The sequence below is a fragment of the Heliangelus exortis genome, chromosome 20 (assembly GCF_036169615.1).
Source record: "Heliangelus exortis chromosome 20, bHelExo1.hap1, whole genome shotgun sequence".
Classification (NCBI taxonomy): Eukaryota; Metazoa; Chordata; class Aves; order Apodiformes; family Trochilidae; genus Heliangelus; species Heliangelus exortis.
Window position 1 is genome coordinate 6,471,506 of NC_092441.1, and position 15,133 is coordinate 6,486,638.

Genomic DNA, 15,133 nt, shown 5'->3' on the forward strand with positions numbered 1-15,133 from the left:
CAGGGGCCTCTGCCTCAAATAAAAGAGCAACTGGGAACTATTGGGAGGGCTATTCAACTTCGAGAGGGTTCACAGTCAGAAAATATTTGCTCTAGGTTTGATTCCTATCTGTTCTCTCTATTGGCAAACACAAGTTAAAAGCTTGTGAACTGCCACAGTAATGAAAGAATGAGCTAGTGTGGTCTCTGTGTTCTGTGGTGCATTGTGAGCAAATTTACCTACACCAGAATCTTTCTGGTCATAGTGCAAGACACAAAGAGCCCAGAAAGTGATTGTATCAAATGGAGCACAGGCTATAACAAGAAAAATCCAAGCCTGATTGGAGAATAAAAGTGATCCTTAAATTGTTGTTCCTTAATTTGTTGCATGAGGCAAATTTCTTTAAGGCTTCTAACCAATCAAGAGGAAAAAACTATCATCTGAGTACTTTAAATGCTGTCAATATCAAACATGTAAGGGGGTGACTCTTTCTGCAGTCTTCACACTTGTTCCTAAGCCTGTTCACCTCAAACATGAGCATCTGCAAACATCATGAACTACAACACACAATTGCCAATTAAGGAACTTTGTGTGTCTGTTGTAATGATCTTTTTTTTTTTTTTTTTTTTTTTTTAAATGGCATCTGGCATAATAATTGTGATAAAATACATTGCTAACAAACAGGTGTTTTTTCCCCCCCCCGTCTGACGCATTTCCTGATTTCAAAGAATTGTAGCAATTGTTTTTTTTAAGCAAATTCCTGACTGGTTCAACACACCTGAAGATGCTCAAATTTTCACATTGTCCTGCATTACACTGCTGCAGTTCACACAGCACACCACCACATGTTATCATAGTTGTATGTAAACTGCCTAATGTATGAACCATGACAGAAAGCATCCTCCTGTAGACAACAATTCAGACAATCTGCTACAGGGAATGTAGAATAGATGTAGACAACTCAAGATAGCCCTGATCACAGGATGAAAATTTAATGCCATAAGACTGCTCTGACAGCTGTAGGGGAACTGACCTGCTATATGCCTCTGTCTGAGATGAGCAGGAATAAAGTGGGTGCGGCAAATAGGGGAATGCCAGGAATGTAGGCACAGCAATGAGGGAATGCTGGGAATGGGGGTGTTGATATTTGTTGCATGAACATTACCTTCTTGCCTTTTTCTTCTCACATCAACCCATGTTGGCCTCAGTCTAATAATCAAGCCAGGAATATAAGCCATGAATTTGAAAAACTATTCCATTTACTAGATGTTTGAGTCTGTCTTGGAGTGGAAATCACTTCACCAAACATGCCTGATGTAACAACAGAGCAACAAGTGTGAGCTGCTTTAGAAGGATGCTAAAAATCTGGAGGAAACCCAGCATCTGGGTGCCAGTCTTACAGTCAGGCCACATGCAACAGATACTACCTACAGATGAAAAAGCAACACATCCCTCTCATTTGTAATTATTAAAAGTTTAGGCCATTGATGGGTGTCTACAAGCCTTAATTAGTATTACCAGAGTTTCTTTAAAGCCTTAATTCAATATCTAGGTTTCCAGTCTAGACAGAGGATTTTCCCACATGCCTGTATCTGGAACATCGTGTGACAATACTAATCAAAGAATCAGACAGCAAAACCAAGGGCAAAACCAGTTCAAATTTGTTTTCTGTGTCTATTACTTACAGAGCAGGACAGTGACTGGATTGGTTAACTACTTTGCTGTATATGGACTACTTATTTTCACTGCAGCTTTGTGTTAGTACCAAAGGGATATAAAAAGTGCACATGCACATACACAGCATTCTGCATAAGAGAAAAGAGAGGCATAGAGGGCTTGCCCAAAGCCACAAAATAAACTAATATCACAATATTCAACAGGATTAGGAACAGAATTTATAGCTCTTGACTCTGAGCCTTGCAGTATCCACCAGCCAGCTCTCCCTGTTCAGAAACCATCCTTCTGCTCTGCTCTGGCTTTCTCACACACATTGGGAAATGTCACCACAACTGTTTCTGTGAATCTGTCCAAGTGCAGAAAAATAAGTGTTGGTGCTTGTGACCCAGACAGAACAACTGATTTGCCCAAACAGCTTCACAATTTTACACATTACAGATCTCAAAAGCACTTGCGAAGCAGCTTAATCAACCTGTGAGACAAACAGGAACTGTTCTGACTTTGTTCTTGCCTTCTGTCAAGGAGACAAGTGAGCTTAGCCTCAAAACCAGCAGAAAAAAAGGTTCAAAACAAAACCACCCATGTGTCTTGCAGTGAAGCTCAGAGAACTAGGAAGAAAGTAACATGAACAGATTCTCATTCATACCACACGTTTCTATGGTCACAAAGAGAAGAAAGGACAGGATTGGTATAAAAATGACTCTATAGGAAATGTTGCTCTACCTGGGGACTGTAATAGCCAATGCTGACCATTAAGAAATTACACAACAAGATTAGTCACCTGAGGTCACCCAGAGCTTCCCAGAGAAATCTGTAAAAGAGAACCAGATCCAACACAATGTGCCATCTCCCCTTCTTTAGTACAAAAGGGCTTCTCCTTTTTTCCTTCTCCCAGTTTAGTCATCTGTCATTTTCAGGACAGCTTGGAATTGTCAGCTCAATTATCTCCCACTTCAGAGAAAAACAAAGCAAATGCTGTTTATTACTAAAAGGCAGAATCTCTCTTTTGAGGAATATATAATTCACTTGCTTTTATAATTAGACATTGAACAATGTGCATCTCATTTATGAAACAATACACAGGGGCTGGGAAGCAGTATCACTCAACTAAAATGAAATACTATCACCTTCAGATTTAGTAGGTGTTGCCCAACTCATCTACTGCTTTTAAGACACAGCTTTTGTATCAATCTTACCCTTTTAATTCCTCTTATCACTACACACTAGAAATATGGTCAGTTCCCAGCATCTGTCAGGAAATGTGCAACGGGGTGGGGGAATCAGACATACTGCAATTGCCTTTTCAAAACAATACAAAATTTTCTCAGAAATTTAATTAATTTTAAAATTCTTTTCCACTACTGCTCAGAAGTATTACTAATCAACTATTGATTAAATTGCAACTTCAACATCTTTCCAGAGAGCTTAACTAAAAAAAAAAAAAAAAAAAAAGGCAAAGAAAAATATTTTTTTTAAATACAGTACCTGCTTTAAAGTGGTCCTACTCAAATTTTCATCTCTGCTCTACCCGCAGCAGCAGACTGATGAGGACTGACTGAAAGGCACATGCAGGGAGGTCAAATAGTTCCCTTGGAGCTGTCAGGCACTGCAAGCCATTCCGAGGTGGAGGATCACTGCAAACTGAGACATGTGTCTGCCCATATGTTGTGGTCCCAAGAGAAGACAAAGTATCCCTGTGCTGAAGCCATGGTGAGCACGAAATTCAGCTTTCTCAAAAAGTACACAGAGGCTTGCAGTAGCTGTTTAATTTCTGCAAGCTCACTTCCTACCAAAATGATACAGGAGTTGTTTCTACAGTGCAATAATTCCAACAAATACGTGGATGTGGAAAAAAAAACCAACATCCAAGGAATAGTTTTAAGGGCTGCTTTGAAGCAAGTGTGGGAAGTAATCTTAATTTGCAGGCAAAATTGACAGATCTGAGCATTCCATATCAGAATATTACATTACTATAAGCATCCAGAAGTAATACTATCTTGTTCACTTTTAGACCATTCATCTACAATTCTGTGATATTAACAGAGGGGATGATTTAATGCAAAACAGAGTGGTTTCTTGTAAAACAGGTCTTTACACCAAAGCTCACAGACAAAAAAAAAAATTAAAAAAAAATAATAAAAAAAAATCACACCAGTGGAGTACTTCTTTAGTAATTCACAGCATTTGACATTTGAGTTTTCCCTTTGTCATCTAATACTAAATACAAGGAGAAAATGCCCTCTGTATACTTGTCCTTTTTATGAATCTATAGCAATATTGTGCAATTCAAGGGTGCTTCTGCTTTTCCAACCATCCTTATAATACTGCATTTTGGTAATGTTTTTCACTTAATCCCAACACGCTCTTCAAGCACAAAGTCTTATATCACTCTGAAGTGAACAGCTTGATCAGATTTACCAAGGAGGAAATAAAGGCACAAATAGGTTAAAGGTCCAGTCTATCAGCCCCTATAACTGCATGTCTCACTGACAGAAATTCTATATATAGAATATTCTTGACTGAAAATAGGTTTTATCAGTGACTTAATACCCAAGGGAATCAGAGTCAGAGGTAAAACAATGAAGACTCCAGATCTCTGTTCAAGATGTACCTTTAGTCTGACCTTTTCTTTAAAGCCATCTACTAATTAAGTAGATTTTACTTAATCTAAACAGGACAATCCAAACAGGAACTAATGAGTTGCTTGTGCAGCACTAAGCAAAACTCATGATCCTATGTTACTACAATTCCAATAAAACATTTATCCTTTCTCCCTTCCTGGTACTGTCTCTAAACTGCACCATAAAATTGACCAGCCCTTCTATTTTATTTCTGAGACACTAAAAACACTTGCACTGTCACTCAAGTGTATTAGAGTTGTTGTTTTTTTTAAACTGATTGTAGGGCATCATTTGGGGTAACAAGCAGCTCAACAAGACCAGTTTTGTGTCCTTCATTCTGCTCACAATTGCATTTAAAACAGCCAAAATAATACTGCAGGACTGCACTCAGGATTTATATTCAATTCAGACATTGTGAAAGTGGACTGCCTTAGAGGAGTATTGAGTACACTCCCAAAATACCAAAATTCTTGTCCAGAACAGCATCTGCAGATCTTGAGTTCTTTGTACAATTTATTGCCGTAACATTGCAAGCAACTGCAGCAGGCGTTGGCACCTGTAGTTTAGCACAGTAAGGAACATCAGTTTTATACAGAAAAATCTCGCATGGGAACTGTCACATCACAACGTGAGACAACACAAGGTCTGCAGTCACTTACAGGAATGAGACCTAAGGGACACTCATCCTTTCAATGTACTCAGTCCACTATGAATTCAGAAGACAAACCTCAAATGCCTGTACACAAGGGCACAGATGTGGGCCATCTTTGCCTCACACCTCTGAGTTCCTCTCCAGATTCTGCAGTGGTTTAGATTTCTCGTTAGATTACCGGCTCGGTTCTTTTGTGTGCTCGTTCCTGCATGTGCACTGCTTCCTGTGCACCCAGCCCGGGCATTCACCTCACGGCTCCTTCGAGACTTCCAGTCACTCGGTTACCCTACGGCAAGAGCGGCTTTTCAGAGGGAGATCTGCAGGTGTCACCCTCCTCCTGCAGAGCCACCGTCCCGGCAAAGGGAGGCCCCTTCTCCCTCATCTCCCCTCACCTGGGGCACCCACCTTGGCCGCCTTTGCCAAGGGGCTGGAGCCTTTGGGCTCTCCTGGGCTCTCTCCATCGCCTCACACATTCCCCTCACCCCCGAGACTCTTCACCGCCCCTCAACACCGTCCCCCCGACGGCATCCCGGCAGCCGCGGGGCCGGGGGGATCGCCACTTCGCCGCCCGTCCCCCTCAGGGCCGCCTCCGGGGCAGCGGAGCGGGGGCTCCCCGGGTCCCTCCTCAGCTCTGACCGCCTCCCCCTGACAGGGCGGACGCTCGGCTTCGCGCGCCACCCCGGCCCAGCCAATCACCGCGCGGCGTACGGCGGCCCGCCCCAGATCCCACCAACCAGACAGCGGCTTCTTGAGGCGGCCGCGAAGCGACACCGCGGGGTCCCCAGCGCTGTGGCGTCCCGTTTGCCAGTGACGCTGATGGCGGACCCGGCGGCGCGGGGGGGAGGCCCGGCGGGCTAGCGGCAGCCCCGCCGAGATTGCCCGGCGTGGCTGGTGAGTAATGGCCGAGCGGCGGCGGGGTGCGGCCGGGCTCCGTCCCGTCGGGGAACAGGGCCGGGAGGGCCCGCCGCTCCCTCCGCGGAGTCCCCGCTTCGGCCCGGGCTGGCGGGGGAGGCCCGAGGCAGAGCCGGTGGCGGTCCCGCCGCGCTGCCCTCCCTCGGGGGTCGGGGCTCCCGCGCAGCACAGTTCCCTCAGACACCCTTTCCCCTGGCACCTCTCCGGAGCGTTACGTAGCGGCTTGTTAGGGAGAGGAAATAAAAAACACCCGAAAAAGGCGCTCCCAGACATGTCAGCGGCTCAGCGCAGCCTGCGGGGTTCCTGCACTGCTGGGGGACAACCCCGCGGGCTCCGGTTCCCTCGGCCCCGAACCAGGCGGGGGGCCCAGACCGAGCCCCGGCAGCTCCGGGGGGTTCCAGTTTTGCTTTGTTTTCTGCACAAGGATCTTAGGGGCGATCCCAGATTCTGACTGTAATCCCTCAAAAAGTTCGCCTGGATCCTTTACGAGCTTGGACTGCAGGCTCGGCCCGGCAGTTCGTTCTGCCTCACTCCTTCCCCTGCCTTCCCGGGGTCAGTATCGGCAGAAGTTTGCAACACATCTCATGTTACCCCCGACCTCCTCTTGTCTGGTTTCTGAAAGCTTTGATCCATGTACTTGCCTCATGACATTATCAGTTGTTTGGGAGCTTTCCCCTATGGGATAACACAGGCCATTATTGATAAGGAAAGGCCTGAAAATCCCAGTTAGCAATCTCATGACATAAAGTGCAAGGCGTTTGTCCTAGATGATGGTATCCACCTTAAAGATTTTGGTTTTCCACAAAAGATAACTGGAGAAGAAGGGGGAAACCCATAGACAGGACACATGGTGTTTTAGTTATCCATTTAAGACAGTTTTCACAGGACAACTTGTGCCACAGGTATTTGTTAGTCTTACCAGTATTTAAAACTCACCAGGATGGCAGCAGATGAATCTGAGCACTCTTCTATCTTCCCCAGGCAGCTACCAAGCAGTACATATTGTCATATTTTCTGAGAAAAGGAAGCTTATTTAAAATGCTATTATTTACCTTAGTGATTGTAGAAAAAAAAAACCAAGTTGAACAGACAATTCACAATGCAAAACAAAGATCTGGTAGTGCTTGATCTCTATGAAACACTTCGGGTTCTTTAGAAATGCAAATTTCTATAGAAACTTATTTAACAGCTGCTCTACTGCATTACACTACAGGACTTGCTCAAACAGCAAAAGTTGAATAACCTGGCAAGCAAATTACATTTACTTTCTAAGAAGCCTGCTTAATACAGGCACACATCTTAATAGCTACACCATGCTGGTTTTTACATTTTGTTCCTTAGAACAGCTTTGTATTTCTTCGATTTTGTGTTTTGTTTTATTTTTTTTTTACAGCTCTAACTGTTTAAGTCTCTGTATCTTTGAGGTCACCCTTGCTTCTTCTTAAGAGAGCCCTACCCAAACTTGCTGCTGGAAGCCACAAGCACTGCAAAGACCAAGATGCTCCAGGCAGGAAAACAGCCTTGAGGAAGGGGTGCTGTGGGGGTTTAAATACCCACCTGACTGGGTGGGACTTTCCAGGAGCAGGGCCAGGGGACACAGGGGATTGGCCAAAAGGCAAATCCTTCTGTAGGGTTGGCCAGAAAGAGCACCTGGGTGGGCAGCATTGCCCAACAGGGAGAAGGTGTTGCTTTGGGTTAACAGCTGTGATAACAGGACCATCTGTAAACTAAATAGGATGCTTTGAATCCCTGTCCAGAACACTCCTGAATAAACAGTGAGTGAGAGAAGTTCTTAAGGATCTGCAGAGAGAGCTCCCCTGTTTTCACAGTAGTGAGTCAGCTCTCTGCCCTGCTTCCAGACATAGTTAGTGATACAAGTATTCATCATAAAAATTTAATGGAGTTTGTTGTGAGAAAGTGAAATACACAATGCACTGAATTCAGTGCCTTTTCTGTGTAAGGGCTGTGCTTGGCTTTGAGTGAATGTGTGAGCTTGATCATGTTAATGGTTTTCAGGTGCTGGGCCTGCTTTGGGGAGCTCCTAATAACACACCTTCCCATCTGCATGGCATTTATTAAATATCTCCAAAAGGCAGACACTGATGAAGGAGTGGTTTTGCCTAGATTTACTATAAACAACTATGGATATAACACTCTTGTTTATAAACTGAAGAGAAAAAAATGCACTTGTATCCATGAGTCAGTGTACATCAGCAAAAATTGGTTTGCTAGAAGGTCATATAATTGCAGCACAAGCTTTTTTTTTTTTTTTGGCCTGCTGCCTTTTTGTGGTTTTCTAGCATTTCAGATTTATTTATTTTTTTTTAATGGAGGTAGTTATACAGCCCTGGTTACCATAATAACCAATATCATGATGATGAAGGATAGCTGTCACTTTTGCAGTGAATTCTTTCATACACTTGCTGTAAAATGTTTTAGCTGTCATCTAGGGCATCATGCCACAAAGCAGATGGATGTCTCATTGCTCTGCAGAAGCTGAAGGGGTCCTTACAGCCTTTGGAATTATGCCTTTTGTTGCATTTTTCACTTTGATTCGGACTGAATACATGCTGTGTCTTTTTCTGGCAGGCCTCGAGTACCTGTAGCAGGAAAGATAAAGTAATCCTATAATTTTCACAAACTCCTTTTTTTCTTTTTTCTTTTTTTCCTAACCAAAAAAGGAAAAATGAACACAGCAAAGATCTTTCAGATTTACTGTACCTTTATTTGAAACAGGGTTCTCCCAAGTGGAAACAGCAAGGTGGACTGCACTAGTTTGATCATTCTTTTGATCATACTCATCAGTTACTTCTCAACTCACTGAAACAATACTGAAACAAAAATAAATGTTTTGTTTCACTTGTGTAGCATCCTGTTTTACCAGTCCTAATTTTGCAAGTAAACTGATGGTCTGACCCTGGCAGGTGCTCCAAGTCTATTTCCGACTCCCCTTCTCCCTCCTGGTTGCTCAGATTTCATTTTAAGCTACCACTGGCCTTTGGAAACAAGTCTAATATGCAAGTCCTGTGCAGAAGAGGGAAGGAAGTAAGGAATTGGAGATATTTTCTATTATCACTCAGCAAGTAAATTTCACACCCAAATGGCACACTTGTCAGTTGGAATGCAAACTTTTAAGTTCAGGTTTAATCATGTTCCTGATTCATGGTAGAATAGATCTCACTCTAATTCCTGTCACTTAGCAAGTGAAGCAGAGCCTGTGTGAAATACTCCTGATTCTTCACAGGCTTGCTCAGCTTGTTCACTGCTTGTTCAACTTGTTCACTACTGAGTTGATAATACTTAGCACATACACAGCACTAATTCAGAAGATCTCCCTTACTTTTCATGTACTAATAATTTTACTCCCCAGTTTCTCTCAGAAGTAGATATTCAAATCCCTATCTAGAGTTATTGAGGCAGAGAATGTTTATCTGGTCCAAATTTTGACAAGTTTTTCACAAGCAGATACTGAAGCCAAGAAGTGGGGCTGCCAGCTCCCATGCTGTAATTATTCTGTGCTTTCAGTTTGTCTCAAAGCAATTGACTTGTTGCACCTTTGGAAGCCCATATATCAACAAATGTGCCCCTGTTGCAAATGATCAGGCAGGCATCAGCTACTCATGAGTAGGAAGACTGTATGGTTCTGCTGACAGCAAAACAATCAGCTCTAATCTAAGCCATTTTATCCAAGGCAGCTGCTTTTTTGGTTATCATCTGCTCCCCCGTGTTTCTATTCTCAGTGGTAGATCAGGGTTCTGTTCTAGAGGAGTTCACTTTTGGCAGCAAGAAATGTTCAGATTCCCCATAATTTTCATAGAGGAATCTATGTTGGGAATTTGCAGTAAATAAGATGAAAGCGTCAGTGATTGAACACTTTAGGGAAAATAGTATCATTAGGTTGATTTATTTTTCTCCCTAAAGACTTGCAGCTTCTGAAACACATTTTTCTTTTTAAGAATCTATAGGTTGTATACATATCTCTCTGCTTGCTAGCTATTTGCTAGGATCTGTACATAATGTATCATGCTGCATAGTTTCTTATCAAATTTCAACACTGATACCTCATACTGAATTTGTGATGTTTGGTAAGCTGACAGTCCTGCCTACAGAATTAAAAAACACCTTCAGCTTCCTTGTGTGAAGCTGTTTTCTGAGTGTTTGAAAGACCTTGGTAATGTATGTGAAGTATTTCGTTGGTATGATATAATTCTTGCAAAATTTTTGCACACTTTTCATTTTGATAAATTATGCAATGCTGCATGCAGCACTGATTACTTTACAGTGATTACTTTTAAGATGAGAGACATCCTCTGGCTCCAGTCAGCTAATACAGTTCAGGTTTCAGAAATGGCTGAGGATCAGAGTTTGTCAGGTGTCAGGTAGACTGCCTTACAAGTTTTTTTCCTATTGTTCAATATAACAGCTTTTGAATTTCTCTAGGTAGGGAGATTCACTCTTTCCAACCAATCTTTCACCTTTTTACACCCTTCTTGTGTATCCTGCTTCCTAGCACTGAAGGACTGAAGGGTGGTGTTCCTAAACATGTGGATGATGTTCCTTGGACTTTAAGGAATGGCATGTTTTGCATTCAGGATCACATTTCACTTTGCTGCCTAAACCAGAACATCACTCATACCAGTGCAGCAAATCCTGCCTCCTGCCAGCTGCCTCCCTGTATGGTCCATGCCTCTCAGCCAGAGCCACTCTTGATGGTATGGGCTCCATGGGCTTAGCATAAACAGTTTAGGATGTCTTTTTTCTTGTTCTGCTTTTTGTGACTGTGGCTTCCCAGTTACCCAGTTGTGCCATGGGTAATTACCCTTTTGAAGTCCAGATCCAGAGAGAAATTCAGGCACTTAACTTTTGTTTGAATGAGTGAGAGCACAGTGCATAAATCCTTTAGTAGATCTGCTAATAAATCTTATGTCGGAGTGGAGTAAAAAGAACAATTATGGATTTATTTCTTAGCCCTTTTATTGTTAGTGACCGTTTTCTCCCTAAAATGGTCTCCTCTTATATTGAAGTCACTCTCTAGTTAAAAACAAGATACTAAGGCTCTAAGCTTCTGCGTGCAAGAATACAAAAGTACATTTATCCTCCTGCCCATTCCCAGCCCTCTTTGTCAGCATCACTCCAGTAACTTTGATCCTCTCTTTGCAGGCTAATTGGTCTGGCAGGGATATGAGGTGACTGAGCTTCATTCTCTTGGTGTGTGCACATTGACAAGGTCACAGAACAGAAAAGTAGGGCAGAGTCCAGGCTTGTGGCTCATGCCAGCCAGGCAGCAGCCAAAAACTGGCACTCGCAGGTGCTGGTTGCTGTGCTGCAAGCAGTTCTTTGATAACCAGCAGCCTGAATACTGAATGCTTGCTGCTTCCCAGAAAGCAGGTGCAGAACTTGCCTGCATGAAAGGAAATACTGACATTAAGCCTGGGGCAGCAGTGGCTTTCTGAGTAAGCTTTGGGTACCTTTTGTTTTCCTTGAAATGATGCAGCATCATGGAATGTAGTGCTGTAAGTGACTGCCACAAGGATGAGATCTCCAGAATCTTTCTTTGAAGAAGGCAGTATGGTATAGATCATATATGCCAGCTGGCAAAAGCCAGTACTGTTGTATCTAGGAAGTGTGTGGGTGGTTTGGATTAATTTGCAGCTCTAGTTGCTTCCTTGTTTGTTTGGATTTACAAGAAGTGTATGTCCAAGCTCTGAGTTTATGAGTGATAATAAAAAATAGAACCAAGAGTTACTAACTGCCAAAAAGACTTTCCCAAGATCAGTCATAGCATAATCTTATAATAGCTCTTTGTGTTTATATGTAAGAGACTCTTCTGGAGCAATGTACATAGATCCTTTGTTTTGACCAGAAAAGACACTTTGAATATGTGGTAGGAGAACAAAGATGTAGCACTGGAGATAAAGGGGGAGATGGGTTAGAAGAAGGATGTGAATTCCAGATCTGCTTTCTACCTCAATTCTCCTAGAGTCCCAGTTTTGCTAAAAAGGAAAAAAAAAACCAAACCAACAAAACAACAACCTAGATCCTTGCTAATCTGGAACTGGTTTTATGACTTCTGGCCTACTTAATGGTGGTCAGATAAATGCTCAGCCCAGCAGCACAGCCTTGTCAAGGACTGGATGTGTTGTTCAGCAAATGGAAGAATCATTACTGCAGGCTCTGTTGGAGATTAGGAGGACAAAGCTCCTGGTAGATAAGAATAGCAAGACAAATAGCCCTGGGTGATAGCATGCTCCAACACCTGGTGGAATCCAGTGCTTTGTCAGCTTTTTTTGGAGGCTTGCCCAAAAGTGTGTCAAGGCTGCAATAATACTTTTTACTCTGAGCTATAAGGAACTTCATTCATCTACTGTTGCCAGTTTTTTGGGGGGGACTCAAGCCAATGGAATCATCTGAGTAAGGAGGGTTGATGTACTGTCAGAAACACTTGCAGCTCCCCAGTGCTCCTTCTTTTAAAGACCAACCCTGTAATTTGAATGTTGTGGATTTCATCACTTTCTTGTCCTCTGTAGAGTGATATGGGGAGATTTACTGCTTCCCCTCTGTTTCCACAGATGGTGATGTGATGAGTGTAGACAAGCTCATCTCTACCTAGGAACATTCTTCCCTGAGGAGCAATCCCCTTTTGCTGGACATGCTTACAGAGCTGCATAGCCATGGACCTCAAAGAGAAGTGTCAGGTAGGTTTCCTGATAAGAGTCATGCCCAACCTGAATGAGTCCTTGCTGAGTCTTTCTAATTGTCTTGCATTATTTTGGGTCAAGACTCACTGTCTGGCATTATTGTTTGATGGTACAATCCACAAGTAGTGTCAAATTCGAGAGTTCTGTCAGCTTCACATTCCTAGAGATGTACATGCTTGTAAGTCCTTTGTAAACTGGGACTGAGGCACCATGGTGGAACAACATAGGTGAAGTATGTGCTGCCACATATGCTGTGTCTTTCTTGAGGTTTAAGGTAGGGCTTCAAGCCTCTGAGTGCTTGACTTGGCATTATTTGAGAGGCTGAGATTTTTAAAATAAACTCAGGTAATGAGCTTATGAGTCCAGTTTTTCTGATGATAAGTATGTATGTATGTATGTATATATGATAAGCATGATATGTATGTATTTCTTGGGTAACTGCATGTCTTTCTAGGGTGTGCTGCAAGATATTATTTCTAGGTCTAGTTCAGAAAGTGCCAGATACATTTAAATATTTTAGGGAGGGGTAGTCTGTGTCTTGCTGTCTTGGCATGCTTTGAGCTTCAAGGGAAAAGAGAATGAGATCTTCATGAATAGCTGCTGTAGAAGCTAAAAAACCCAAACCTGCTGTGACTGACAGTAGGTTGTTAACTTGGTACAGGTTACTGCTTCCTCAAAGTAAAATATTTGTGATCACCTCACTGAGTAATCTTCTGGTCACTTATTTCTTAGCCACGTTTCAGCAGCCACCTGAGTATTAAGTGTATTTCTCACTCAGAAAAGCTAACTGGTCCTTGTTCTGGATCCCAGTCAGAAATGAGGCTGGCAGTTTGGGGCCAGTGGAGAGCAGTATACATGCCAAGCTCTCAGCTGGCTCTAGTAAGAACATTATTTGCTTTCCTTTTTGGTGTCCCTCTGTCCATCACACTGAAAGCTTTGTCTGCCAAACTGTGTTTTCTGTCTCTGACACTCTGTGCATCCCCTTCTTGCTGTTTTGTTTACAGTGCTTCCACCATCAAGAAGTGGTTTTATTCATTAATGAAAAGTACCTGTTAGATGATCACTTAGGCACAGATTTGCTCTAGAAGATGAGTAAAACCGTGCAAGTGACTTAAAAGGCACTCAGCTTTTCACACCAGCTCTTGCCCTTGCCTACTAGGGTTCTTATTTGCAGGATTTTCAGTTCTGTAGTGTACAAGACCAGGAAGCCTGCATTTACTCATGGCTGAACCTCTCACCACTGGTATGCTCAGAGGACTTGTTTGAACTACATTTTTTTTATATCAAATTGCTGTATTACTATGGAGGTGACATTCCAGTGAGGATAATTATCTGTTTATTCACTTGTTAATGGCATCATGGGCTAATCTGGTATTGAACATTTCAAGAGATGACACAATTACCATTCTGTACAGGAGTGTGTTCTGTGTAGGATCTGAGAGCACCAACACCAGCATTGCACCAACCATGGCAGAACACAGTGTGGACACTTCACTGCAGGTCACTATCTTTGGTTCATCTTCCTCTCTCTCATTTGATGTTCTTCACTGAACAATGCAGGGACAGCAGATCAAACTGCTGGGTAGGCAGCAGAGGGGACAGCACTGTAGCAGACCTTTAAAAGGCCTGTTAGGAGAGTGTCTTGCACAGGACTGCAGGGAACCATTGTGTTCTGCAGTAGCAGTTTCCTCTCCTGACTTTCAGATTTTTTTTTTTTCTCTCTCTTATCTGAAAGGAGGTTAAAATTGAAGGCAAAAAATTCACCAGTCTTTTTAATAGTTAGGTTCTGTTTTTTTTCCAACACTGCAGATAACTCTTTCATCTCCTTTAAGGTGGAACTCATCTTTCTTTCCAAAGTGAAGAACTTGGGCACGTGTCTGCTGATAAGGGAACTAATTAATCTGCTATGTAACCTCAGCAGTAAATTTGGAGTGTGAGGTTTATTTTAAAATGCTAAAAATAAAATGAACCCAAGTGAAAACATCAGTCCCAGATCTAGGTGGAAGCAATCTCTTTGCTCTCATGTATGTGTGTGATGAAGAGTTAGCACTTCTGGAACAGAAGATGTGCTCAGAGCACTGCTTCAGCACAGACATCTGTCACTCAGAAGATGAGAGACATCCCCTGGCTCCAGTCAGCTAATACAGTTCAGTTTTCAGAAATAGCTGAGGATCAGAGTTTGTCAGGTGTAAGGTAGACTGCCTTACAGTTTTTGCTAGAAGCCAGACACTGCAGAGACAGGCAGAAAGTATTTTGGGAACAGTGCCAAAAACCTTCTTATATTAAATGTGCTGATATCTTTTTCTTCACCCTCTTCTCCCGACTTTTAAATTTTTTGTGTATTTCTGAAGTGAATTTAGTACTTGTGAAAGGTGCCAGAATCTCTGCTCCAAGACCCACTCAGCATATTCCAAGACAGACAGCAGCACTGATTGCAGCAGCACCATGTTAGGCTCCTGAGTTTGAGTTACTTTAGGTACAGGCTGTGTTTGCTGGAGCAACATATATTAAAAATTATTGCCATCATCCCTACCACAGTTACCAGTAACAATTGAGCTGTATTATCCCCGGGGTAATTGCTGCAGCTGGGATAT

At 42.7% G+C, this 15,133-nt stretch overlaps 1 protein-coding gene and 1 long non-coding RNA gene across 9 annotated transcripts in view; one reads left to right on the forward strand and one right to left on the reverse strand.

Moving 5' to 3' along the window:
* Positions 1–4,764: 4,764 nt before the first annotated feature.
* Positions 4,765–5,654, reverse strand: LOC139805535 (uncharacterized). The gene is made up of 2 exons (XR_011729849.1): positions 5,335–5,654; positions 4,765–5,215 (listed from the first exon to the last, which is right to left on the reverse strand). It is a non-coding gene; the product is annotated as an uncharacterized lncRNA (long non-coding RNA).
* Positions 5,655–5,661: 7 nt separating this feature from the next.
* Positions 5,662–15,133, forward strand: part of TMEM94 (transmembrane protein 94) — a 47,427-nt gene continuing 37,955 nt past the window's right edge. For 3 of the 8 annotated variants that reach the window (XM_071764014.1, XM_071764017.1, XM_071764018.1), the window contains exons 1-2: positions 5,663–5,820; positions 12,411–12,536. In XM_071764014.1, the coding sequence (XP_071620115.1) occupies positions 12,513–12,536 (24 nt within the window). In that variant the 5' untranslated portion in view covers positions 5,663–5,820; positions 12,411–12,512. Of the gene's footprint in view, positions 5,821–12,410; positions 12,537–15,133 lie in introns of all 8 variants that reach the window. The other 5 variants (XM_071764016.1, XM_071764019.1, XM_071764020.1 and 2 more) reach the window with 2 other exon arrangements.